This window comes from Oryzias latipes, chromosome 6 (assembly GCF_002234675.1).
Source record: "Oryzias latipes chromosome 6, ASM223467v1".
In the NCBI taxonomy this organism is placed as follows: Eukaryota; Metazoa; Chordata; class Actinopteri; order Beloniformes; family Adrianichthyidae; genus Oryzias; species Oryzias latipes.
The window spans coordinates 10,395,975-10,421,469 of NC_019864.2; the positions used below are offsets into that span (position 1 = coordinate 10,395,975).

Consider the following 25,495-nt stretch of genomic DNA (forward strand, 5'->3'; position numbering starts at 1 on the left):
ATTGGTCTGAGTCGCTCTGAGTCAGCATTTCTATGGCAACCACTCTCACCAATCAGGAAGGAGCTTGTTGGAATAGCACACCCCTTCCAATGCTGGCTCGAGAAAATCTGTCAAACATTTCGACATGACACCACCATATTTTTGAGGCACCGGATTTGTTTATAACTTGAATCACATTCACTATAGACAAAAATATGAAGAAGAAAAAAAGATTATCAGAGCAAGAAAGGTGATTCTGACAGAGAATGACTGAGTAATAGGTGTTTATTTCTCTATAGAAGTCTTTGGTTTCTTGGAACCAGCAGGTTCTTCCTATTTAGAACGCCAGGGGGGGAGGAGTCACTCAGTCCAGTTCTCGTATACAGTCAATGCTACAAACTAATATTTCATAGGAGAGAATGTTGGGAAAAGATCTTTTCAGTGCATGAGCCGGAAGAATCCAGTCAGCAACCTTCTAGTGAATCGTTATTGTTCCAAAAAAAAAAAGGTCTAAATTCACTCGAGGCCAAAAGAAATTGCTAAGAAGTAGATGGAAATAAACAAAAATTGGTCAAATTCTATTATTTACACCCTTATAAATGTGATTTAACGAACACACAAAAAATTGTTTCAATTTTAAAAATTGTTTTACAGAAATGATAGTTAAAAACAAGAAGCCAGGGGATTAAATTCATAATTTGAAACCTGAGATGATTTGAATGTTTCCTTCAGAATAGATCAAACACTAATAGAACAGCAACATTAACGAATTCTACATCAGGAACCAAAAAGCCTAAAGTCTAAATCTAAATGTCAGCACTTAAATACCGTTACTTAAAAGAGTCCTGATGAAAGGAACAAATTTAAGTTCAAGCATAAATTCCAAATTATTATTGCAGAAGACGCATCTTTCTGGAGATGTTAGGATTCTCCTTCAAAGCAGTAATCCGTTTCAAGAAAGAAGGTAGTTCCACCTCATGTTTTTTTTTGGAAATGTTTATTAGTGTCTGGACAAAAAGCAGAGAAGCCCAGTTGTGCACATAAATGTGATCTCAAATTGAACAAAAAATACAGAGTATTTTTAATGTGACTTGAGATCTGAAGTCATGTTATTGGTTTAACTCTTTGACACACAACTGCGGAAAGATTTTAGCTTGTTGGCTAACAGCAAAACTTCAGACTAAACCCGGGTTGCTGCATCCTGGTCGTAAGCATTTGCCACCCTGCCTGTTCTCCAGTGCTCCCTTTACCTCCAAACTGCTGATTACTGATAGAAGTACTTGATAGAAGATGGAACAAAACTATTAGAATAAGAATTCTGCTCCTATTGTACTTAATCTGACGAAAGTTTGGGAAATTAGCAGTTTGATTTTTCCCTTTTTTAACAAAGTTAATCAAAGGTTTCTTGTTTTTATTTGAGTTACTGATGTTAAAGTTAAAGGTTAATTGGAAATTACAAGTGCTTTTTTTGTATTACGCATATTTTCATATATATTTAACTTCCAAATTATTTACTGAAATAATTAAATTTAAAATTGATGAGAAAAATTTGCTTTTTTTGTATGAAAGAAAAGTTGCTGCAGTTCTTAGCCGAGAACAAAAAATGGACAAAATAAAGTCCTAACCGTCGCAGCATCTTTTTCACATACCATAATAACAAACAAATGTTAGTATTCATTCCCTGCATTACAAAAAACCCTAAAGTAATAATAGTTTTGTCCTACAAGACTAAATGTGTCTAAGGTTTTCCTAATGAAATTCCCTTTCTGATTCAGAGCATTAACTAGTCCAAACGCTTCAATATTTAGTGTGTTTAGCCCCAAATAAATTATATTCTTATTTACTTAAATGATAAAACTGTTTGCCTAAAATATATATGTATACATATAAAAAGTAGAAGCCCATTTAACCATATTATTGTTTTTACCTCAACAATATATATATATATATATATATATATATATATATATATATATATATATATATATATATATATATATATATATATATATATATATATATATTTTGTATCTGCTTATCAATGAATGAACATGAAAACAGTGAAATAGAAACAGTTTGAAACTCACATTACCTCAGTGGAAAATAATATTTGATAAATTAATCCCTTGGCTCCAATATTACCTTAATTTAGCATCTACTGAAAATCAAAAACATAAGTGGAATTTTATCATATCTGGAAATAAATTCAGGCATCAGGGGCTTAAAGAAGTTAAACATTTGGGGATATATTCAATAGTCAGCATCCAGGGGGAGATTATGCAACACAAAGACAAACTGAAAAAAAACAGACAAGCAACGTCTTGCATGCCTCATTGAATTTGTTGAGGGTTAAAGTCCAGGAAAAGCAAGGCAGTTTTCCTTTCAGAAGCACCTTTCTAACACTGGGATGTTTTTTACCTGTTTCACAGCCTAACATTTTAGTATTAAAGGAAACGTAGTTAAAAGCCACCTTGCAGCATAAAAAATATTATAAAATATGTTAAAGAAAAACAAGTAACTCCTACCTCCCCCCAATAATTAAAACACAATAGTAGCACTTAAAAATCAAGGTGACAAAATAATAATAAACTTTATTTAAAAGGCACTTTTATGTGCTTTGCAAAATAAAAGCATATTTCAAACTTAAAACTAAAACAAATACAGAAATATTGCACAGTATGTGACCAGATGGGACCAAAGTAAATCTCTGAATAGAACTGTGCCCACTGCTAAACAATAGTGAAGGGACAGGATTTAGGCTTCTTGTACTGTAAACACAAAGAGATCCTGTCAGATTAAAGCTTGCTCAGATGTCTGGACCAAAATGGACTAACTTCCATCTTCAACCAAATGAGTTCAGTCGCCACTTATGCACTTATGCAGAAACCGCCATCTTTGAACCACACGATGTGAGTAAGCAGTGGCTGGTCCAAGTCGGTTTGAGTGACCATTTCTATGGCAACTACTCTAGCCAATCGGGAGTGAGCTTGTTGGATGTGTACAACCCCTACCCTCTATCCTCTTTATGTGAGACCACAAACTTTCATGGAGGCATCTGACTGGTCCGTTTATAACTTGAATAACTTTCAATAAAGACAAAAAAAATCATAAAAAAATATTTGGATTAGCATGAACACGTAAAAAAAAAGGCAGGAGCAAAAATGGTTATTCTGACAAATAGATTTTATTTTGAATCTTCTTAGCGTGTCTTTAAAGCAGTGTTTTTCAACCTATATTGAGCCAAAGCACACTTTATCCTTGACAGAAATCCAGCAGCACACCAGCATCCAAAAATTAAAAAAGGAAAGGCTCATAGTCTGTATTGATTTCCAGTCCCTCTGCAATCTTACGTGCATTTTTGTGATAACTGTGGCAGAAAAAGATGGAAGTTGCAGCTGTTTTTTTCTAAGAGATGTAATGAAGATAAGTTAGTTTTCAGTAATAATTTTTAACTAAATTATTTGACATTTTACCCTGGCAGTTGTTTTATCCTCCAGTTTATTAACATGCAATTTTATGTAGCCTCACAAAAAAATAAATATACTTTCTAAATAGTGATATTTTTATGTTGGTGCAAAGGCAACTGTAATTTTTTATCAATATGATCACAATATATTTGATAAATTTTACACAAAAAACTAACATTAGATGCATGTTTTCTGTAGCTACACAAAAAGTGAACATGTTGAAGTTTTATTAGTTTTCCTATTGTCTTAATCAAAGATGAAGTCTTTGAAAACTTTAACAAAAATGTTGTATTTCTTTTTAGATGATTAAATTGTTTCAATTTAGTTTAACTGTGTCTGTTGGTCACTTCACCTTAATCCTGTTTCTTAAATGTTGTTATTACTTCTTCTTAAAATTAACATATAAAATAATTCAGACATTATTAGAAAAGTGTTTCAGTTAGAAAGATGACTTGGACCAAACTCTGGGATGTTTGGCTGTAAATAAACACAAACCTTGAAGAAGAACTAAACTGTTGACCTCTGATTTCATCAAGAAGATTTAAAAACTATGGAGAGAAATTAGACTCAGTCGGATTTGTGCGTGCATAATTCTTGATTTATGCGTAAATTAGGATTTTTGTATGCATATTGTAACGATCCGGCCGGACCGTCACTTGAGCGGGGTAGCGAAAGCAAGACTGCTATTTAGATGGCTTCATTGGAGAGTTGTCCGTGTCCCATACACCGCACAACCCCGGACAGTTTCAAGCAGAATAAACAGGAGGAGAGACGATGTTCCCTTTTGAGCATTTAGCCCATATATTCCAAGTACACATACAGCCCAAACAGCATGGAGGGTCACTTCAGCTTCCAGCCCTCTGACTCAATGTTTCACCCTAAACTCCCCACTTCCCATTAGCCTTAGGGGCTGAAGGCGGGGCTAACCCCCAGGTCGCTACACTTATTCTTGCTTTGTGCGTGCGTAAATTAGGATTTGTGCATAAATTTGGATTTGTGCGTGATTTGTTACTCAAATAATACGTTTTGTGTAGAAGTTAAAAAAATATAAAATGAAAAAAATACAAAAAGCAATTTAGGTATGGGCAAATTAAGATTACAACAGCTTGAAACTACTTACACACACACATCTTTAAAAAACACGCACAAATTCCTTGTTACGCACACACGAAGCCAAAGTTACGCACGGATCTACCGTGAGACTGTTTTCACGTCTCACAAATTCGTCCGTAAATGCTGCGTTTAAATACCAGTGGAATGCTCGGTCATTAGAATTTTCCTATCAGCCTTCCCTTCTAAACGTATTTCCTTCATTGGGTGTTGCAGGGCTTAAAAAAACTTTAAAGGAAAATAAAAATAGAATATAGAGAATAGAGAATATGACGTTCACTTTTAAACGCTAATAGATATATTAAAACTATACTATTCTCCGAGACACCGAATTGATACAAAATGCGTAATAGGAACGACCAGTAGGGGGCACTGTTTTTTTTCTTCCGGAAAAATCAAAGGCAGTCACACTGAGAGAGTCAGAAGAATGGCAGCCCATCTCGGTGGTCAGTGCCCCGAAGTAAGTAGCCTCTATGTTCAACACTAACATCTACTGTCTTCATGTATTGATTGAGTCATTGTCTGGATACGTTTAGAAGGGAAGGCTGATAGAAGAAGACTTTGAGTGAAGACTTTAACCACTTCTGATTGGTCAGATTGATGACGTATGATTAAGGCTCCGAGGATGATTGGTGAAGACAGTTGAAGGGGCGGGACTTTTCCGAAAACAGAGCTGAAGCTGCGGCTAAATCGCGGTAGCGATAAAGACACTTTGATAAGAATGATGATGAAAAGATAATGTTAGTCCTTTTGTGTAAAATTTATCAAACATATTGTGATCTTATAATTGTTCAAAAATTACAGTTGCCTTTGCACCAACATAAAAAAACACTATTTAGAAAGTATATTTTCTTTTTGTGAGGTTACATAAAATTGCATGTTAATAAACTGGAGGGAAAAACAACTACCAGGGTAAAAGATTGCAGAGAGACTGTAGATCAATACAGACTATAGAGTTTCTCCTTTTTTTAATTTTTGGATGCTGGTGTGCCGCTGGATTTTTGTCAAGGATAAAGTGTGCCTTGGCTCAAAAAAGGTTGAAAAACAGTCCTACAAAAAAAACGGTTTTTTTGGTTTAGACAAAAAAAAGCATGGTCATAATTTAAAGACCACTGAAAAACGCTTTTAAACATGATGAACAGAATAGGTCTTTAACTGGTACATACATGTAATGTATGAACTTTTACGTTGAACTCCCTTAATTTGAATAATAATGCAGCATTTATGAACAGCAGTATTGCCCCTTTCCCAGCTTCCTGCCTGAAAGCGCAGGAGCTTTTCGCGGGTCATATTCAAAACAAAGTGACGTATGTCTTCTGGGACGCGCCAATGCCCACAGAGGGGGGCGTTTCCAACTATTTTGTTACAAACACGAATCCGGAGTAAAGGAGTCTTTTTCTTGGGTATGTAAACAGCTGCCTTTCTTAAACATCATTCCCGCTGTTGCTTCCTACTGTAACGGGCGGCTTATGTTAGGAGAGTGTCGGTTCCGTCCGCCGCTACGTCATTCGGTACCGTGAAATAATTCGTAGGACGGCTTTTAGCGCCTTTAACGGCAGCTGGATATCCAGCGACAGTCAGAAGCGTGGTGGACGGGCTCGCGCGCCTGGTAAACGCTTCCCAGGGGGCTGTGCGGCGATCCATTTGCCTCGCGACTCGTCCGCAGCGCGTCGTAAAACATGTAATGCTTGTCTTCAAACGTTTTCGTATAGGCGGAGGCAGGTTAGACATATTACCCCCTCCCGACTACACAAGTAAACAAAGACTGTTACACGTTGAGGGCGGTCATCCCCTCCGCAGAACACAAATGGAGGTGCTCCGTGGTCGGTCGCGGAGAACGGCCGGAGCGGTCTTTTCGCCTTCTCGTTGACTTTGGCATTGTTTAGAAAGGACGACTGGTTCGGCCACCGCCGTCCAGAAAGGACACCGCCGAGGCCCCCGCTATGTGGCTCCCGTGAAGCTTCTGTAAGCGGAGGAGGCTTTGTTAGGAGGGAGCGACCGTTCTTGACCGCGGAAACAGCTAGTTGTTGGGGGGTGTTTCCACCGCCCGCAGTGCGTTTGAATGCATGCTTTGGCTCGGAACTCGGAAATGGGACCCTCACCCCAACTGAGAAATGAACTCTTTTAATGTACACAACGTCAAATAAACTAGTTGTAGTTACAGGGTATAAAGATTTATAGCAGAGCGGGCGAGCACAGTAATGGAAAACCGCTTGGGACGAGGGCGTCTGAGAGTGTGTGTTCTGCCGCCTAACGTCGTTGCTGATTCCTCCGCCTGCTGAAAGGAGGAATCCCGGGCTGCTGTCGCAGCTCCGCCTGTCGTGGGCGAGGGTTTGTTGGGGAAGTTACACCTTTCAGAGGATTTGTAACGACCGTCTTGTTTCGTGATTCGCTACCGAGTCTCCTTAATACTTTTTGTGGGAGGTACTATTTAGGGAGCCAGTTTAGCTCGTGCTGGTTTGCGGCGCCTTCCGTCCGTGAAACCCGGGTTCGACTCCAGGCTGCTCCCTGTTCCCCTCTCTACCTCTGCCGGTTCCAAGCCCGGTTAGAGAAGGTTGCGTCAGGAAGGGCATCCGGCGTAAAACATTGCCAAATTTACCATGCGACTTGTTCGCTGTGGCGACCCCTGATGGGAGAAGCCGAAAGTGGAAGAAGAAGTGGGAGGTACTATTTGTCTCCCTCCTCGCGGAGTCACGTGTTCGAGGACTCCAGGAAGCGCCCAATTCATTACGTAAATGTATTTCAGCGCATCCATTATCCCTCAATTCACACCAAAGATGCAGCAGTTTAACAGCAGAAGCGAGACAGCTGCTTCTGTTTAATACATGTGATAATTCACATCGACGCAATACTTAATATATGCCACATGCACATCGACCGACGGGCCAGCTACACAACGGATGACGCGCGTCAATTCAACGGCATCGATTCACCCTGAAAGCGTTGGAGTTACATTTGGACCGGGTCTTCTGTGTTTTGCAAACTTTATTTCTCCACCTAAACAAATAACTTGTATTTTATTGCTCTACATTTATCATTTAGAGTTCTTGGCGCGATGCTTAAATTCCTGTCACAGATACAGAAATCCTTTATTTTGAAAGAGTAGCGGAAGTTTATTTTGACACTTTGAGTCAGTTTCCTGGTTGATGAAAACATTTTACTTGCAGGATTTTAACATTTCCTCATAAAGTTTAACTTAGTTTTTCTTTTATCTGATTTGTTTTTACTAAAAATCAATTCCAATGCGACGGGTAAACTGTAAAACCAGCTTATACAATTTTTCAAAAATGATTTAGAGCAGTTACATAATTATAAACAAGCTACATTTTAATGACTTTTGTTATGTAATTTAATATTAAACCGGTACAAAATCAATCAAATTTAAAAACCAATTGATTGTTACCACTTATCCGCTGATCATATTCCTCTCATCCGATGACATCACTCAAACTCAGCCTGAGGCAAAGCAAAACTTTAACCAAATAATGTTTGCAGTCATGTGTGAACTGAATAAACTAAATAGTTTCATTTTACAAAAAACTCCTATTACCACAGACATTAGTGCAGGTACAGTTCAGATCACCGTTTTCACTTCTAACCAGGACATTTGTGTCCCAGTACGGTCCACAAATGATTTGCATTGACACTTTTTGAGCATCTTTTTTCCCTCATAAGAAAAAGTTGATTTGGTTGCTCCCTGTTTTTGAAGCGTGTCCCAGAAAGGTACATTTTATGATAATTTGGCACAGCATTTTATTTGGAAGACCCCTCTCATCTTACCCTGCACTTTGACCTTTGAAGGCCGGGAATGTTCTGTCTTGACTATTTTCCCATACATATTTGCTTTTTCCAGAACATACGGAGAAATGAGGCCACCATAAAAAATAATAAAATAAAGTTATATGTTCATCATTTACAGATTAAAGTCATAAATTTATGAGAAGAAATTCTGTTAACAAATGTGAACAACAGCAAAGGAAACAGTAATGTTATTCAATGCTAGTTTTAAAGCGGATATTCACCGATATGTGTATAAAGTGTTACATACTGGTGCAACGCTGCCGTGTTCCGCAAAAGAATATGTTGTTCGCGTTGAGGCTTGAAAAGTTACAGTTAATGAAAGAATGTAAAGAGTGGAGCTAAAGCTCCGGTGTAACAGCTTTACAAATCTGAACACTATGGTTTATATCCTTTTTGAAATAAATAAATCACAGTTTTTGCCCCGTTTTAAGCTCGTGTTGCCCACTAATACGTTTGTTCACATTAAAAAGCTTTAATAAAAAGTGCTACTCTGAAATCTTGTAGAATTTCCATTTCCGCCTAATGATGTCTAAGAGCTGCAGCAACATGTAGTTTTCAAAACAAAGGTACAGAAGGAAAATATTTGGCTTGTCTGACATTTTGAACAGTTTTTTAAAAGTAACCTGACGTAAACCAAGCTGTTTAACAACAACTTGTCTTTAAATATGATTTATGCATTATTCCCACCTCAAACTATGTCCAATAACTGACATAATTTGCTTGTCTCTTAATTGTTTGTAGGCAAAAAAAAATTCTCATTTTATATGTATATGTTTTTCTAATTTATGACTCTCCAAAAACCGTTTTAATGTGGTGGGGCTTCATGTCCTAAGCTGAAGGCTTGTCAACCAACTATACCATAAGCACTCAGTTCAAAATTCACAACACACGTCGTAGCCCCGCCCATGTGCGGATCCAGTGGATGAAACAGCCGATAGTTGCATTCAGGGGCGGGGTCTTCACTCTCAACTCCGCCCATCTCTCCAGCTAACCGAACGGAGATTGTTTTCCTGTCTTGGAAGGAGATTTTCAGTTTGTAGCCGCTGCTTCTATTGTTTATTTTAAATCAGTCGCCACTGTCAAATAGCTCTTGACGTTTGCACCTCGTTCGCTAATTTTCAAGCCCGAAGTGCGGCGAATAATCCACCTCAAACGGATTAAGAATTCATCTGCTAACTTCTGCTTGCTGTTGGGGAGAGGGGTGAGTTCGGTTAAATTCATTCACAAAGCTAATTTGGCTAACTGGTTAGCTCCCTTTCGCTAGCAGAGGTTTTAGTGGACTGCACGGGGGAGCGGCGTCTTCTTCTCACATGTCATTCAATAACAGACGCGCTGCAAACAGTTTCAAAGAGCAGCTGTTGAGACTTCCTGCATTTATCAAGAGTTTTATCATCAGCAGAACAGAAGGAATTCGTGGCGTTACCTGCATCATGTGCTTTCCCCGAAGCCCCCGACGGTGCTCTGTGTTGTTTACATTAGCTAGCAGCTAACAGACACTCCAGATCCCCTGGCAACAAAACTGCTTCTCGATAAGTTATTTGAAAAAAATTAACTGTAAAATATGCTCGGTAGTTGGTGTTTCATGATGCGGTTAGTAAATCGGCACCTTTTCAGTCTTACCTGATAGAATTTGGGCAGAATTTGGTGAAGTCCTAGTACGGCGCGCTCTTAAATGGCGGGTGTGCGGGGCGCTGTAAACTCGAGGTCGCTGCTTGTGTTGCTAGGCCACGAATGCGATGGCGAGTGAAGTGTTGTCATCTTTCGACATGGAAACGCTGCAGTCTGCAAAGTTGGTGTTTTTCGACACTTTTACGTGCAGCTTGGCTTTTGTGTATAGGGAGATTAGTTGCCGACCGCCAGGATTCGGAGCGTTAATAATAATAGCTGCACATGTTCGTCTTGTTTTTGTCATGGTGTCAACGGGACTCGACGGGCAGGTGCTGGAAAAACGTGGGGGTTTTCGCCACTTTTCTGCAGAACACCGTTCACTCAGGAACAATGTGGGCTGTTGCAGTCTTGGAGGAAGTTATGAATGGCACACGGACTCCCCACGTTCCCACAGCACCTGTTTGTTGCATCGCTGACGTAAGGCGCTCGTGCCTGATTGGCTGCGGATTCTGCAAGGGGCACATTTAGTACATGCTACCATTTTGATCATGACAAATGCATCACCTTTACACACTCGTAGTGAGTCTCCAGATGGTTGATGCTGCTCCCAAATACATCTCCAGTAGTAGTACTTAAACCCAAAATCTATGTTGATGTAGTCGATATTTCGTGGAATAATTAAAATGGTGTTATTTTGATTAAAAGTTTGGATCCAACAGCCTCAAAGACCTACTCCGACCAATGAAAACTGTTTTTCTTTTCTTAACTTTTCTTTTGGCATTTTTTCTGATGATGGAGGACATGTTTGAAGAAAACTAAGCTAAAGAAAAATGCATTTTGGGATCCTTTATTCAAATTAGTCAGGAGCAAAAAAGCCCTTTGAAAAAGCTTGTTTCTGTGACATTGAAGCTGGAAACTGCGGGCCACAAGCTCTCTGCTCCGCTCCATTCTGATGCATCCACTTGTACACAAATAGATCCATGTCTGTTTTCGTTTTCCTCATCCGAGCTGGCATCTGGCTCAAAAATATATGGCTAGATATCAATAATACTGCTCGCCAGTTTTGTTTCTGTGGTAATGTTGGTTGGGGGAGTGAAGGGTTGGAAGCCCGTGAGAGGGTGTAAACAGATGGATAATGGGAAACGGGGCTAGACTTACTCCTCACCAATAGTCCCGCCCACAATTCAGAGGTGAATTTCTAATGAACTCTTGTCGCTCTGCAGAAACTATATCCTAGAAAACGACACTGGCTTTCTGATTGTGGTAACTACCGTATTTTCCGGACTATAAGTCGCACCGGAGTATAAGTCGCACCTGCCCAAAAATGCATTATAAAGTAGAAAAAAACACAGATAAGTCGCACTGGACTATAAGTCGCATTTTAACTTTCACAACCTTAAATGACACAATCATAGCAGACTGTTTATCTAATAATTTCACAGTAATTTTTTCTCAAACGTATTTATTTATTCTTTTCATGAAGCATCATTGGCCAACTAATACTCTGTTTTCATCCTGTATTTGTAGAAACAGTTGTCATTTTTATTGCATTTCTGAATCTATGAAATCATTGGAAAATAGAATATTATGTTGTTAGCCTTCAAGATCTTACTGTAAAAAAAAGTTTGCTGATTCTCTGAGTCACTTAACATACTCTTAACACTTAACATACCTCATACATCAAATTTAGCCAGGAACATCATCTCTGTTCCTCACAAATGAACATAACAGGAGGGTTAACAATGTATTTATTTCAATTTATTTCTAATATAAGTCGCTGCGGAGTATAAGTCGCACCCCTTGCCAAACTATGAAAAAAAGGGCGACTTATAGTCCAGAAAATACGGTACCTGCATTTACGTAAATAAAACATTGGGGACACTTTGAACGTAAATCAATAGTTGATCGTAGTGGGACTTAAACTCTTAGTAGTCTTTAGACTCAGTGAGTTAGAGTTGAGGTTCATCTGTGGGGTTTTTTAAAGATGTTTTTCACTTTTTTATGCCTGTCTTCTTTGCTTTATTTGTGGATTTACACTTTTTAAACATGCTTTGTCTCTCTATATATTTGATCTTTTGTTATAAACATAAAAACAATTTAATTTCAATTATTATGATTTTCTGTTTTGTTTTTTTTTGCTGATAAAAATGACAAAATTGACCTCTTTGAAGTGAGGTTTTTGAACAGTTTTAGGTCCATTGTGGAATTATTGTATAATAAAATTAAAAAAGAAGCTGGGGTTGTACAAAAAGATGGATATCAAGCATTGCAACAAAACAGTTTCAAAGATAAATAATAGAGCCAATTGTAAAGGAAAAAATGCCCCAGACTACTCAGGGTTAATAATAAAGTTAGTTGCTTCTTTTATTTATTTATTTTTTGCAGCTGACAAGCAACTGCAATGAACTGCAATTAAACGTTATAATTTGATTGTACCAAAAATCCCTTTTCCCCCCGTTTCTTTAGTCAATTTGAACTATTTAAACCAGTATCCCCCATGACCCCTGCACAGGACTAAAGGGGGTTTAGCAGATGAAGGAATGAATAAATCAATGCTCTCCTCCAGTGAACTTCTTGGATTCTTGGTGCAGCTGAACCTTTATGTCTCTTTAAATCTATGGTCATTTTTTTTAAAGTCCAAGCCAAGTTTCAAAGGTGGCTTGTTGGCACGATGTGGGTCCATAAATTCATCGTACAAGTGGCTGAATATTTAGCCATGTGTTCCCTAAAAGTGACAGCAAAAACTGGAGGCAGATTTATAACTAGATATAGTTTGATGAAGTCTTTTCATTCCCAGGTGTCACAGCTCTCGCGAGCATGAATTCACAATGAAGCGGCGTTTGGAGGATCAGGAAACGGTTTTCGCGTCCCAGCAGCGGCGCCTGGCTGGCAGCGCAGAGGCCTTCCAGCATCGGGTCCTGGCCCCCGCTCCAGCTCCAGCTGTGTATGAAGCCGTGTCTGAGAGCATGCAGCCGTCCGCTGGAGTCCAGTACTCGGTCCCACAGGGATACCAGGTACTGCACACGGTGTTTGATCCGCCAGCTCTGAAGGTTCTGAGTTTAAGAAGTTCTCTAAAGGGACCGACATTTCCGGCAATTTTTCATACACGTTTTCTTCACATTTTTACTGCCTGTATGAACTTTCATTTAGTGTGGGGGGTACTCTGGTTTACCCCCTGCTTCTTTCTGGGTTTGATGACAGTTAGGGAGGGTTATTTATGGTTTGTTTTTTTATCCCAGGTTCCTAGTGTGACCCCAGGCGGTGGTGGGCATGGACACGCCCCCAGCCCAGCTGTGCACGCGGGATCTCACCACCACAGTCCAGCGGTTCAGTCCCATGGGCCCTCGGTGATGCCGGGCCATGGCCATACAGGAGCTCCACAGGGATCTGCACAGGGACACCAGCAGTTCCAGAGACTCAAGGTTTAGACATGAGCCAACCTGCTCTGCCTGAATACTAAGACGTTGGTTTTGCTCCAGACCAAAGCGGCACAAGAGTTTCTTTATTTACTTGTTTTTTCTTCATATTTAAAATTTTTTTTTTTTTATTTAAGAAAAAGTAAAGTTTAGGCAGTCTATGAGATGTTACCACCAACCCCTAAATAAAAAATGCTCCTTAACATACCATAACTTTTCAACCATTAACACGATCAACATGAAGCAGCTGATTCTGACGCGGAGAAAAGCTTTCTTTTCTCATCGGTTTTGTTTTTTTTCTCCACGACAGAATCAGCTAACATGCTTTGATCGTGTAAACACTTTACTACTACAAAGTATCAACACAATATCAACGCAAAGTCGCTTTTCTCAGCTTCAAAATCTGCTGTGCAAATTTCCTCAACAGTTGAAGAGTTACAGTAGTCGAGACAAGGTCACCACTGGAGTTTAAGCTCCGCCGGAGTTAAAGGGTTTATCAGATTCATAAAGTAAAAGCGTAATTCAAAAAAAATAGATTTAGATCTTCAGTGTGAATGTCAGCCTTGATGTGAGGAAACCTTAAGAGAACTAAACCCTCCACATTTCTCAACAGTTAGTTTTCACTCAGAAAGTATGCAGGTTTTTCTGTTCAAAATGAACAAATACGTTTATTTTTCCACTCTTTTCTGCTTAGTTTGAATCAGTATGATTAATTTATTCAATTGCCCTCTGGAAAGCGGAAAAAGTGTATTTAGATGCAGTCTGGATTTCTTTTTTTCTATTCTGTTGCAGAAGGAAACATGGAGGTTACTTTTGTTACTTTTAATTTAAAGAGACAGACTTATTCATGGCAGAGTTAAAACATGCTGAAATATATGCACTTGATCCTTTATTTTTCACATTTCACAATAGTCTTTTGCAGAATTAAACCGTGTTAGTCCCTGTCATGTGTCAGTGTCATAACAGCTGCATTTTAATCTCATAAATACAAAAGGAAATACATTTTTTTTTGACTATGGTCATTGTTGATAATATAAGCAGCTTCTGTTTGTGCTGCGTTACCACACGATTCTGTTAAAAGAAGGAAAAATGAATGTTTTGTGTAAAAAAAAAAAAAAAAAAAGACCATTTAAAAACATTTAAGAATTTCAAATGTTATTTGATGCGACTTCTCCTCTCTCTGTTGCGTTCACGCTCAAAGGATTTAGGATGTTTTACTTGGAAGTCTGAGGCCAGAGTTGCAGACATTTGCATCCTCATGTGTTTCCTCCTGAGGAAGATTTCTGGAAAATGTTAGGCCTGCCGTATTTGCTTTACTACAGCTGCATTCTGGGAATTGGGGTTATTTTGTTGCGTGTAATCTGGTAGGTGACAGAAATGTTTCTCTCCTAAAGGTGGAAGATGCTTTGTCTTATTTGGATCAAGTAAAGCTTCAGTTTGGGAACCAACCTCAGGTCTACAATGACTTTCTGGATATAATGAAAGAGTTTAAGTCCCAAAGGTGAGGTTCCAAAAAATACACAGAAATGATGACTACAATCCAGCTGGAGTTCTGCTAACGTTCTGCCGTGTTCTTGTTCCGGTCTTGTTTTAGCATTGACACTCCTGGCGTCATCAGCAGAGTGTCGCAGCTCTTTAAAGGCCATCCGGACCTTATTATGGGCTTCAATACTTTTCTTCCTCCGGGCTACAAGATCGAGGTCCAGACCAACGACCTGGTCAACGTGACCACGCCCGGTCAGATCCACCACATCACCCCGCATGGCATTTCAGTCCAGAACATCCCCATAACTGGAGCAGCTACGCAGCAGCAGCCGCCGCTGCCATCTGCCCCGACCACCGCAGCCCCTCCTCCTCTGACGCAGCCCACGCCTCCCAAGCCGAGCAAGGTGAGTGGCGGACCGACCGTTCTTCTTTAGTCCGCGACTCCACGACAGACGGTTTAACGCTTTTTCTTCACGTCGAAGCCTCTTCAGTCCCAGGTGTTGACACCCAGCAGCCAGAGCAGTCCGTCCATCCCAGCGTACACCTCCCCCCGCTCGCCGCCGGTGCAGCTCCACCCGCCCCTCAGCGGGACGCCCACTGGCCCACCCCTGCAAAACAACCAGCCCGTGGAGTTCAACCACGCCATCAACTATGTCAACAAGATCAAAAACCGCTTTCAGGGTCAGCCGGACATCTACAAGGCTTTCCTGGAGATCCTCCATACTTACCAGGTCAGAGACTCGCCAAAATTCCCGTGGTTTTCTAAATGTACAAGTTGAGTGGCACCTGCTCACCTTTCTGTCTGCTGCAGAAGGAGCAGCGCAACGCCAAAGAGGCAGGAGGGAACTACACGCCGGCTCTGACAGAGCAGGAGGTGTACGCTCAGGTTGCCAGGCTCTTCAAGAACCAAGAGGACCTGCTGTCAGAGTTCGGGCAGTTTCTACCCGATGCCAACAGCTCAGTGGTAAGCAGGAGAGCAACGTCTGATTGGATGATTACGTATGACACTCATTTAACCCTTTAACACCGGGGCTGTCACCAGCGATACTTAAATAACACGTTCTTTCTGATCCATGGTCACTCTGTAACGCGATCAATCAGCAGATTCTGATACGCAGAAAAGCAACTGATTATAAACCAAAAGTGTTGCATCAGGGCACAAAGCCGCTTTTCTCCGCCGCAGAACCTGCTGGAAACAGTTAGTGTTTCAGTACTCATCAGCATTTAAACACAGGACCTAACGCTCTGGTGTTAAAGGGTTAAGTCTGTCGCAGGGGGCGGGGCCAAACCCGCAGCGTGATACTGTGGCGCCCCGTTCAATCGTCGTTGTGTCCTCCTTCCAGCTGTTGAATAAAACCACGGCAGAGAAGGCAGAGTCTGTACGAAACGACCACGGTTTCACCACCAAGAAGCTGCAGCTAAACAACAAGCAGCGGCCCAGTCAGAATGGCTGCCAGATGCGCCGCCACACCGGTCCAGGGAGCACGCCCCCCGTCAAGGTTCATAGCGTCACTGTAAGTCAAAAAGCTGCAGAGGAGAGAAGGCAACACTTTCTAACTGCTGTGTTTGAATCTGCAGAAGAAGCCAAAGTTGCTGAATTTAAAGGATCCCTCCGCTGCTGATCCCAGCAAACATGGAGGCGGCACAGAATCTCTGTTCTTTGAGAAGGTCAGTGTGTTGGGGTTTTTTTTCTTCTAAAAGGTAGATCCTCCTAAAATGTCTCTAACTTGGTGGTTGTGTCCCAGGTGCGAAAGGCCTTGCGAAGCGCCGAGGCTTACGACAACTTCCTGCGCTGTCTGGTCATCTTCAATCAGGAGGTAATCTCCAGGGCAGAGCTGGTGCAGTTGGTGTTGCCCTTTTTAGGGTGAGTAATCTTGTCATCCGTGGAAGCCGGGATTTCTCTCATCACCAGCCTCACACCAAAAACCCTCTTTTGTTCTTTTCTTTTTTTACAGAAAATTCCCAGAGCTGTTCAACTGGTTCAAAAACTTCCTGGGCTACCGGGAAATGTCCCACATCGAAACGTACCCCAAGGAGCGGGCAACCGAGGGCATCGCCATGGAGATCGATTACGCATCCTGTAAGAGGTTGGGGTCCAGTTACAGAGCCCTGCCCAAAAGCTACCAGCAGCCCAAATGCACAGGCAGAACGCCGCTGTGCAAAGAGGTGAGCTAACCTCTGACATGCAGATGATCTGTTTCTTCCACCTGGAAACATTGGTACTAAATTCTGCCCGAAAGGGAAGCAGAACCTTAAAGACCCACTCTGATTCAAATTGTGGTTTTTTTTAATGTTTTTAAACATGTTTTTATGACATTTTTCTGAATTTCTAATGAACCCCTGCTGCTCTGCAGAAACCATGTTCTAAAAAAAAACAGAGGTTTTTAGATTTTGGCTGAAAACGGCATAATCCTAACCAAAAGACCACTTGGAACAGTTTTCCAATAGATGATGGGAGGGGGTCTTAAAGCGGGTTGGTGGATCGCTTTAAGTTGATTTTCAGCATCTCTCATTCACTGTTTGTGTCTACATTGACGCTGTTCTCAGGTCTTGAACGATACCTGGGTCTCCTTCCCCTCCTGGTCTGAGGACTCCACATTCGTGAGCTCCAAGAAAACGCAGTATGAAGAGCACATCTACAGGTGTGAGGACGAGCGCTTCGAGGTCAGTACTAAGCTCATCTCAAAAGCTTCTGCATGCGTTTTTTCCTTGTTTGAGCTAAAACTTATATTGAGGGGGGAAAAAGGTAAAGCAGCTGGATTTTTCTACTCCATTCAGCTGGACGTCGTGCTGGAGACCAACCTGGCCACCATCCGAGTCTTGGAAACGGTGCAGTGGAAACTGTCCCGCATGTCTGCGGAGGAGCAGGCCAAGTTTCGCCTGGACAACACACTGGGGGGCTCCTCGGAGGTCATCCACCGGAAGGCCATCCAGAGGATATATGGAGACAAGGCAGCCGACATCATCGACGGTCTGAAGAAAAACCCGGCGGTTTCCGTGCCCATCGTGTTAAAAAGGTACGCACAGGACTACAGCCCTGAATTCTGTAGCAAGTTTCCTAGCCTCAAACGTTTTTTATTCTGTCTCTTTTTTTTATATTGACAAAATGGGAATCAGTCTCTGAAGTCCCACTCTGATTATCTTTTGATCTATTGTAAAAGCTTTCCCAGTGGTCCTTTCATTTTGGTTAACCATGGTCCGGGGGAATTTTCGATTCTGATTGGCTGCTGGGTGTGCATTAAAAAGTGATAATCCACGGTGATAATGCACGCCTAAAAAAGAAGTTCCGGTCTTAAATGTTCTATATCACTGCGCTGGCTTCTTTAAAACCAAATTAAGCTTCATCATCTGGACAAAAACGAGCGTTGAGAGGTGAACTTTCTCTCTGAATTGATGCTTTTTTTATCCCTTCATGACGATCAAAATATATCGCTTTCCTTTGCCGCTGCAGTCCAGGTCTGTGCTGGCTAAGCTGCGCATTATTAAGTTACCGTGACAATTAGTCCGCTTTTTTTGTTGTTGAAAAAAGTGATTTAAGCTGAAAAAATAACCAGAATAAAGTACTAAAAACTGATTGAATTTTAGTAAGTGACCATTATATGGAAGGGTTAATGGCCTTCAAAGTGAGCATTATCAGCATTAATACACTTCACGGAAGCAACCATCCTCTGCTTCGGGGCGTTCATTTCTGCACGTCGGCCCTTATCCCTTTTTCTTATGTTTTTTGATTTTTTTTTGGGCAAAATCCAAAGACCTGTGTTGTTTTCTAGGACATAGTTTCTGCAGAGAGGCAGTAGTTTATTAGAATTTTCATCTGAGTTGTAGGCTGGACTGTTGGCACAGAGCAATCCCCCCTCCCCTTCCCGTCCCTGTTAATAGAAACTCTCTGTTTACACACTCTCCCATTGGATTACAGCCCCTCACACCCCCAAGCTAACATTAGCGGTGCAACAATAATGTTGGAGTCATCCAGATGTACAGTTGTGATCCAGATTCCAGCTCAGACGAAAAATGAAGACATACATGGATCTATTTGTCTGCAAGTGGTTGCATCAGAATGGAGCAGAGCAGGAGGCTTTGTAGCCCACGCAGCATATTTAAATGAATATGATCTTTTTCAAACTCATCGTCTCATGATTCACAGCTTCTTGAATAAAGAAATCCTCAGAAATGCAATTTTAAGCTTAGTTCTTGCCTCAAGAACATGTTAATACACTGAAAAAACACAATTTTTTATCTTTAACAGGATCTAAAAGTAAAACTTTCTGCGGCCTCTTAAAATGTTTTATGGAATTTGAAGATAAATGGCTGAAAAATGTTTTCTTTAATCAGGTTAAAAACAAAGGAGGAAGAGTGGCGGGAAGCCCAGCGCGGTTTCAACAAGATCTGGAGGGAGCAGAACGAGAAGTACTACCTCAAATCTCTGGACCATCAAGGCATCAACTTCAAGCAAAACGACACCAAAGTGCTTCGATCCAAGTCGCTGCTGAATGAAATTGAAAGCATCTACGACGAGGTTTGCCTCCGCTCCGCTTCTCTGTGAACGCCGTTCAGGTATGCGAGGAATGTTCTGAGCGCTCGTCTGTTTGCTCCACAGCGCCAGGAGCAGGCGACCGAGGAGAACGCCACCGCCCCCACCGGCCCGCATTTAACTCTGACCTACGAGGACAGCCAGATTCTGGAGGACGCGGCGGCGCTCATCATCCATCACGTGAAGCGGCAGACCAGCATTCAGAAGGAGGACAAGTACAAGATCAAGCAGATCATCTACCACTTCCTCCCCGACATGCTGTTCTCGCAGCGCGGAGAGCTCTCAGACTTGGAGGAGGAGGAGGAGGAGGAAGAGGAGATGGACCTGGAAGAGGGCGCCGGCAAGAAGCACAATGGCGTTGCCGCCGGCGGCAGCCCCTCCAAGTCCAAGCTGCTGTTCAGCAACACGGCGGCGCAGAAGCTGCGCGGCTGCGACGACGCCTACAACCTTTTCTTCGTCAACAACAACTGGTACATTTTCATGCGGCTGCACCAGACGCTGTGCTCGCGGCTGCTGCGGCTGTACGGGCAGGCGGAGCGGCAGATCGAGGAGGAGGTGCGGGAGCGGGACTGGGAGAGGGAGGTGCTGGGACTGAAGAAAGAGAAGAACGACAACCCCGCCATCCAGCTGCGCCTGAAGGAGCCCAGTAAGGATCTGCAGACAGCTTCAACTTGAACCAAGCCAGAAATCCAGGGACTCATGCTTTGAATCTCTTGTCCACAGTGGATATTGAAGTGGAAGACTACTACTCGGCATTCTTGGAGATGGTGAAGAACCTTCTGGACGGAAACATGGAGGCCTCTCAGTATGAGGACTCGCTGAGAGAGATGTTCACCATCCATGCCTACATCGCCTTCACCATGGACAAGCTCATCCAGAGCATCGTCCGGCAGGTAAACACCCGCCCTTCCACCGGGCCGTTGTCCGAGTCGGTGCCTTTCTAAGCTAACCTCCATTCCCCCCCCCCACAGCTCCAGCACATAGTCAGCGACGAGATCTGCGTCCAGGTGACAGACCTCTACCTGGCAGAGAGTGCAAACGGCGCAGCAGGGGGCGCCCTGTCCACGCTGTCTGCCAGGAGCACTGCAGAGGGGGTCTACCAGAGGAAAGCCGAGCAGCTCATGTCTGATGAAAACTGCTTTAAGGTCAGGAGAAACACGCTCTCTAATGTCTTGCTGGCCCACAGCAGTCCTGCACTGCAAAGACCAGGGGCACAATAATGAAGCTACGTCAAATTCAATCTAAAACTGAAGATTATTTCTGCTTTTCTTTATCTGACTTCTATTAAATTGAATTTTAGTTTTTGTAGTAAAGTGACTGTTGAAGGTGGTGAGCTGTTCAGAAGCCAAGACAACGCATGTTTCTTTCCATCCTTTAAAGCTGCCATCTTTGTGACTTCATTCTGACTTTTGCTGGTTTTTAGGTGATGTTTTCTAAAAGCAGAGGGACGGTGCAGCTGACCGTGGAGCTGCTGGACACAGAGGAGGAGAACTCAGACGAGCCCATGGAGGTCGAGGTAGGACAACCTCACAGCTCTCTTCTTCTTTGTTTGTTTTGTATCGATTTGTCTGCTTATTTGCAGACAAACCTCCTTCACCGGGGGTTATGTTTGTGGCATTTGTGAGCTCCTCAGTTTCATCCTGGTTGTGTTTCTGCAGCGTTGGTCTGATTATGTGGACCGCTACTTAAACTCAGACTCCACCACTCCAGAGCTGAGGGAACATCTCGCTCAGAAACCTGTTTTTCTTCCCAGGTGAGTTCTTACACATTAGTTTTTTGTTTTTTTTTCATCAGATGAATCAACTTTTTTGGACAAATATGGATCTTTTGCGGGCGTTCTTTCCCCTCCGCAAACCAGGAATCTGCGGCGAATCAGGAAGTACCAAAAAGGCAGAGAGCAGCTGGATAAGGAAGCCTGTGAGGGCGGCAAGAAATCGCTAGAAAAGGAGAAGATGGAGTGCATGTTTAAACTCAACTCTTACAAGATGGTCTACGTCTTCAAGTCTGAGGACTACATGTATCGACGCACGGCACTAATGCGCGCTCACCAGGTATTTATCTCCTTTAGCGTGGGGTGGCTCCTCTACATCTGTTCTAGAGGACCGATATTTACATGAAATGACCAGAGTTTTTCAGGTTTTTTGAAGGTTTTTGGGACTGTTTTACTTCACTTTTCTTTCTGCTTTTAGACTCCTGTTCAGTCTATTCTGCAGTCCTGTTCGTATTGGATGAAACCTTTTATAGCTTTTTGTCCCAAAAAAGACACCATAGTAATGGACAGAACAGAACTGATTCTTGTAAATGTGGTCTGGTAAAAACACCCGAACTGGAAAATAAGCTAATTTCTAAAGAAAGAAAAGCTGCTGTTATGATTCCATATGAACGTTTGAGTCCAAACAAAGGTAAAAAGAATTTTTAAAAGAATGGCGAAAACATAATTTTTGATTCTACAGTTTTCTCTTTCCCCCCCCTAAAAGTTTTTTATTATTAGCATCAAACTATCAAAATAATCTACAAGTGTGGTTTTTATGAAATAAGAAAAGCAAAAACTGTATTGCAAAAAAGGTTTGAAGCTTTATTTTGACCCCATGTCTTTGCATGTAGTGTTTCGTTGTTTATCGCAAGAGTGACGTTCTAAAAAATAACCCGCAACAAGTCAGATCCATGACTTTTTTTCAAACCTTCATAGAAAAGAAAAAGGGCTGTAATATAGACTGAAAACAAAGATCTGATCGCGATAACAATCGCGATAAAAGTAAATGTAGCAAACTGGACAGATTGATTGACAAGGTCTACAACCAATCAGAACGCAGGACAATATGTGCTGGAAGAAAATGAACGTCTGTAAAGCTCAAATCAGATTCAAGAAAGTTGTGGCTGATATCTCAGACTCAAAGTGCATCATGGGAAATATTAGCAGATCTTACTCGTTGCTTCTCTGTAACCCCACTTTCCTTTTCTGCTCCTCTGTAACTTTTTTCTCATCATGCGAGGGCTGAATCACGGTGCGGCGGGTAGCGCTCTCACCTTACAGCGAGAACGTTAGAATCCTGGCGGGGACCTTTCTGCGTGGAGTTTGCATGTTCTCCTCATGCACACACGGGTTTTCTCCGGTCACTCCAGTTCCTCCCACAGTCCACAGCGTCTCAAGATTGGGAATGTGATTGTGTGAGCTTGCAACCGACTGGCAATCTGTTCAGGGTGTACCCCATCTTCACCCAACAGTAGCTGGGATAGGCTCCAGCAACTCGTAACCCCAAAAGGAAGGGATGGAGAGAGGGATGGAAGAAGGTCAATACCTAATGTTCCCACATTTCTACTGAGACCAACGATTTTACATGGATCCATATTCTTATAGTTAATAAATTGATTTATTTTCAAAAATCCTTTGATCAAATGCTGCGATGAATTGTGGGTATGTTGGTGAACATCCACACCGAGCGCATGTGTCGGGTTACCGTTCGTGAATGACAGCGTTTGAATGACTCTGCTTTCTCCTCAGTCGCACGAGAAGGTGAGCACGCGGCTGCACAGACGTTTCCAGGCGTGGGTGGATGCGTGGGCCAAAGTGCACGTCACGCGGGACATGAACGCCGACACCAACAAGTGGCTGATGGGCGAAGGCCGCGATGGCCTCCTGCCGTGCACCACCAGCCGCCACCCAGAGGTCCTCCACTTCATGAACATCAACAAGTATCGCGTCAAGTACGGCACGCCCCTCAAGGCTCCTTAAACGACAGGAGCGGCGCAGGGAGCAGACGGACTTCTAGGGTCAGAAGTAGATGTAGACCTGAGGGCTTATTAAAGTGTTTTTAAAGCCAATATGGAAACCAAGCGCGCTGCCGGGTGAAGCTGCAGCCAGGGCGGCAGGATTGCATTTGTGTTGCTCTTCCTCTTTTTTTTTTTTTTCTAGAAACCAGCGTTTTTAGCTGAGCCCAGGTTTTTACAGGGCTTCTGGTGCCAACATTTAAGGAATGTTCCCGTTCCAGTCGCAGACCTGAGCTCCCACCAGCACTCGTGGCATACTTCCTTGCGCGGTGTGAGCCCGAGACACGAAGGGAGTGGTGCTTTTTCTACTTCATCATCTCTGCCGGGCGTCAGTTCCGCCTTTCGCTGCCGGCGAAGCCATCAGAGCTCCATCCGAATCGACCCGGGGACGCAGGATTCACAGAAATCAATAAAGACGGACAAGTGCACTTATTTAAGAAGAGGAGGTCGTCTGGGACGCCCAGATCGAAGGTTTTAGAGAAGGAAGATCAGACAGATCTGGTTCTGACATTCCTGCGTTTACGGCCAAATCCCCATCACCAACCGTCACCAGGAGGAGCGTTTCCTGTTTTTTTGTTTTGTATTTTTCCAAAACACATGGCAGCATTATGAAAAAAAACTGTGCCTGAGCCCTAAATTCTGTTTTGGGGGTTATTTAGAAAAGCACTGTTGCATCTAATGTATATTTTAAAAAGAAAAACAAACCAGAAAAGGACAAAAAAAGAAAAGAAACTGCCTCAAAACACTGTTTGGTCTCAGACTGTAAAGTTGTACAGCTTGTGAATGTCGGACACTGACTGACATGGATTCCAGTGTATTGTGTTGTATATATATTCTATATAGTTCTATTAACACACAATCCTTGCCGCCCTGGAAGTCAACCTTTTTAAAAAACACACGTGCCCCCTGCCATTACACCAGCTAAACACACACACACACACACACACACTATGTTGTAAATACACTGTAAATAGTCTCAGACTTTTTATGACAGATCTGTGTTGTTGTGCTAGTAATACTTTCCAAGCTTATGTGGACTTTAGTGACAAACGGCTAAAGTTAGTCTGTATATGAAAAGGACAAAAAGACCATTTATTACGGTTTTTACCAAAGGGAGTTGATCATGAAAAAGCTGCCCCCCACACCCAGCCCTCTTTATTTGTTGTTGCTTTTTTTAATCTCTGTAGTAAAAAAAAAAACTCCAAGAAAAGTTCAAATGTGTCCCGGTCCTTCAGTTTTTACTAAAAAAAAACTTTTGACTTTGGTTTTTTCCTTTAAATGTGACACCTGATTGGTTTAAACTCGCTGCCCCCTCCCCCCAGACGCCCCTCCCTGGGTAGATTTCCGCTGCCAACCTCACCGTATTTTTGATAATGGAAAAAGTCACTCAAGCATGTCTTTAGTCTCTTTATTTAGACATTATTTAAAGTAATAAAAAAACCACATTTGTAGCTTTCAATGGCTCTGTGTGTCATTTATTCCTTTGATTTGTGTTTGGCCCCAAAACCAACAGCAGGTTCAAAAGGTTAAAAGGTCAAACTAACCTTTTTTTACTTTTAGTTTCTAGTTTGGGTTCATTTCAACAATATACAAGATTAGCAGCATTCTTTTTTTGGCAAGTCTTCAACTTCCAGGTTGAAGCACATTTAAAAATAAGTAAAAAAAATTAGGCGTGTTAGTTCTTCAAGAAGCCACAAGGTGGCTCAGACTCCTTTACCAATATGTAAAAAGAACCAACTAAATAAAACTGAACGCACTATTACTGACTGTGGGTCCCAAAAACGGGTTTTTCGCTGTGTGATTGTGCATCCATGGCGTGCTAAGATGAAGTTTTGTTAGGTTTTTCTTTCCTTTTCTCTTAATCAGGGGTGTAGTCTTATGATTGACAGGTATCCGTTAAATCCCCTGTTCTAGAACTGTTCTAGTTCTGAGCTAAAAAAACAGGCTTCAATTTGGTTCAGTAAAAACAATAAATATTCAGTTGTATAAATAATAGGTTTTGTGTACGTTGTGTCTAGAAATGTAACCGATATTTATCACTTTGGAATTATGAAAGCAGTTTTTTAAAAAGAGAGACTAAAAACAGACGATTCGATTGTAATACCACTCCATTCCTGCAGGGGGAGCTGACATGCCATCCAAACAAGAGCACCTTTTCACTTCCACTCAACTCCATAGTGCCTGTGATGATAGTATTTATACCACCTTAAAAGCTGAGACTAAAACAAGTTTACAGTGTGTAAATATAAAAAGTTTTTTTTTAAGTATTATAGGACTGCCACGTTTGGTTTTAGCTCTATGTGAACATACAAATATAGGAAATATTAAAC

At 41.9% G+C, this 25,495-nt stretch overlaps 1 protein-coding gene across 3 annotated transcripts; it reads left to right on the top strand.

The window, feature by feature from the left end:
• Window positions 1-5,869: 5,869 nt before the first annotated feature.
• On the top strand, window positions 5,870-24,624 carry sin3a (SIN3 transcription regulator family member A). Of its 3 annotated transcripts, none has more exons than XM_011475873.3 (21): window positions 5,870-5,959; window positions 12,763-12,979; window positions 13,205-13,387; window positions 14,776-14,882; window positions 14,976-15,270; window positions 15,349-15,597; window positions 15,678-15,830; window positions 16,210-16,380; window positions 16,445-16,534; window positions 16,612-16,730; window positions 16,822-17,032; window positions 17,414-17,530; window positions 17,645-17,883; window positions 19,199-19,382; window positions 19,464-20,043; window positions 20,121-20,290; window positions 20,369-20,542; window positions 20,821-20,913; window positions 21,056-21,150; window positions 21,256-21,448; window positions 22,900-24,624. In XM_011475873.3, the coding sequence occupies exons 2-21, from the start codon at window positions 12,794-12,796 to the stop codon at window positions 23,128-23,130; spliced, it is 3,840 nt and encodes a 1,279-aa protein (XP_011474175.1). In that variant the 5' UTR covers window positions 5,870-5,959; window positions 12,763-12,793; the 3' UTR covers window positions 23,131-24,624. The 3 variants fall into 3 exon arrangements, with proteins under 3 accessions (XP_011474175.1, XP_020559490.1, XP_020559491.1); XM_020703831.2 differs by lacking the exon at window positions 5,870-5,959 and adding an exon at window positions 9,181-9,558; XM_020703832.2 differs by lacking the exon at window positions 5,870-5,959 and adding an exon at window positions 9,182-9,558 and having other exon boundaries at window positions 16,210-16,365.
• The last annotated feature ends 871 nt before the right edge of the window (window positions 24,625-25,495 follow it).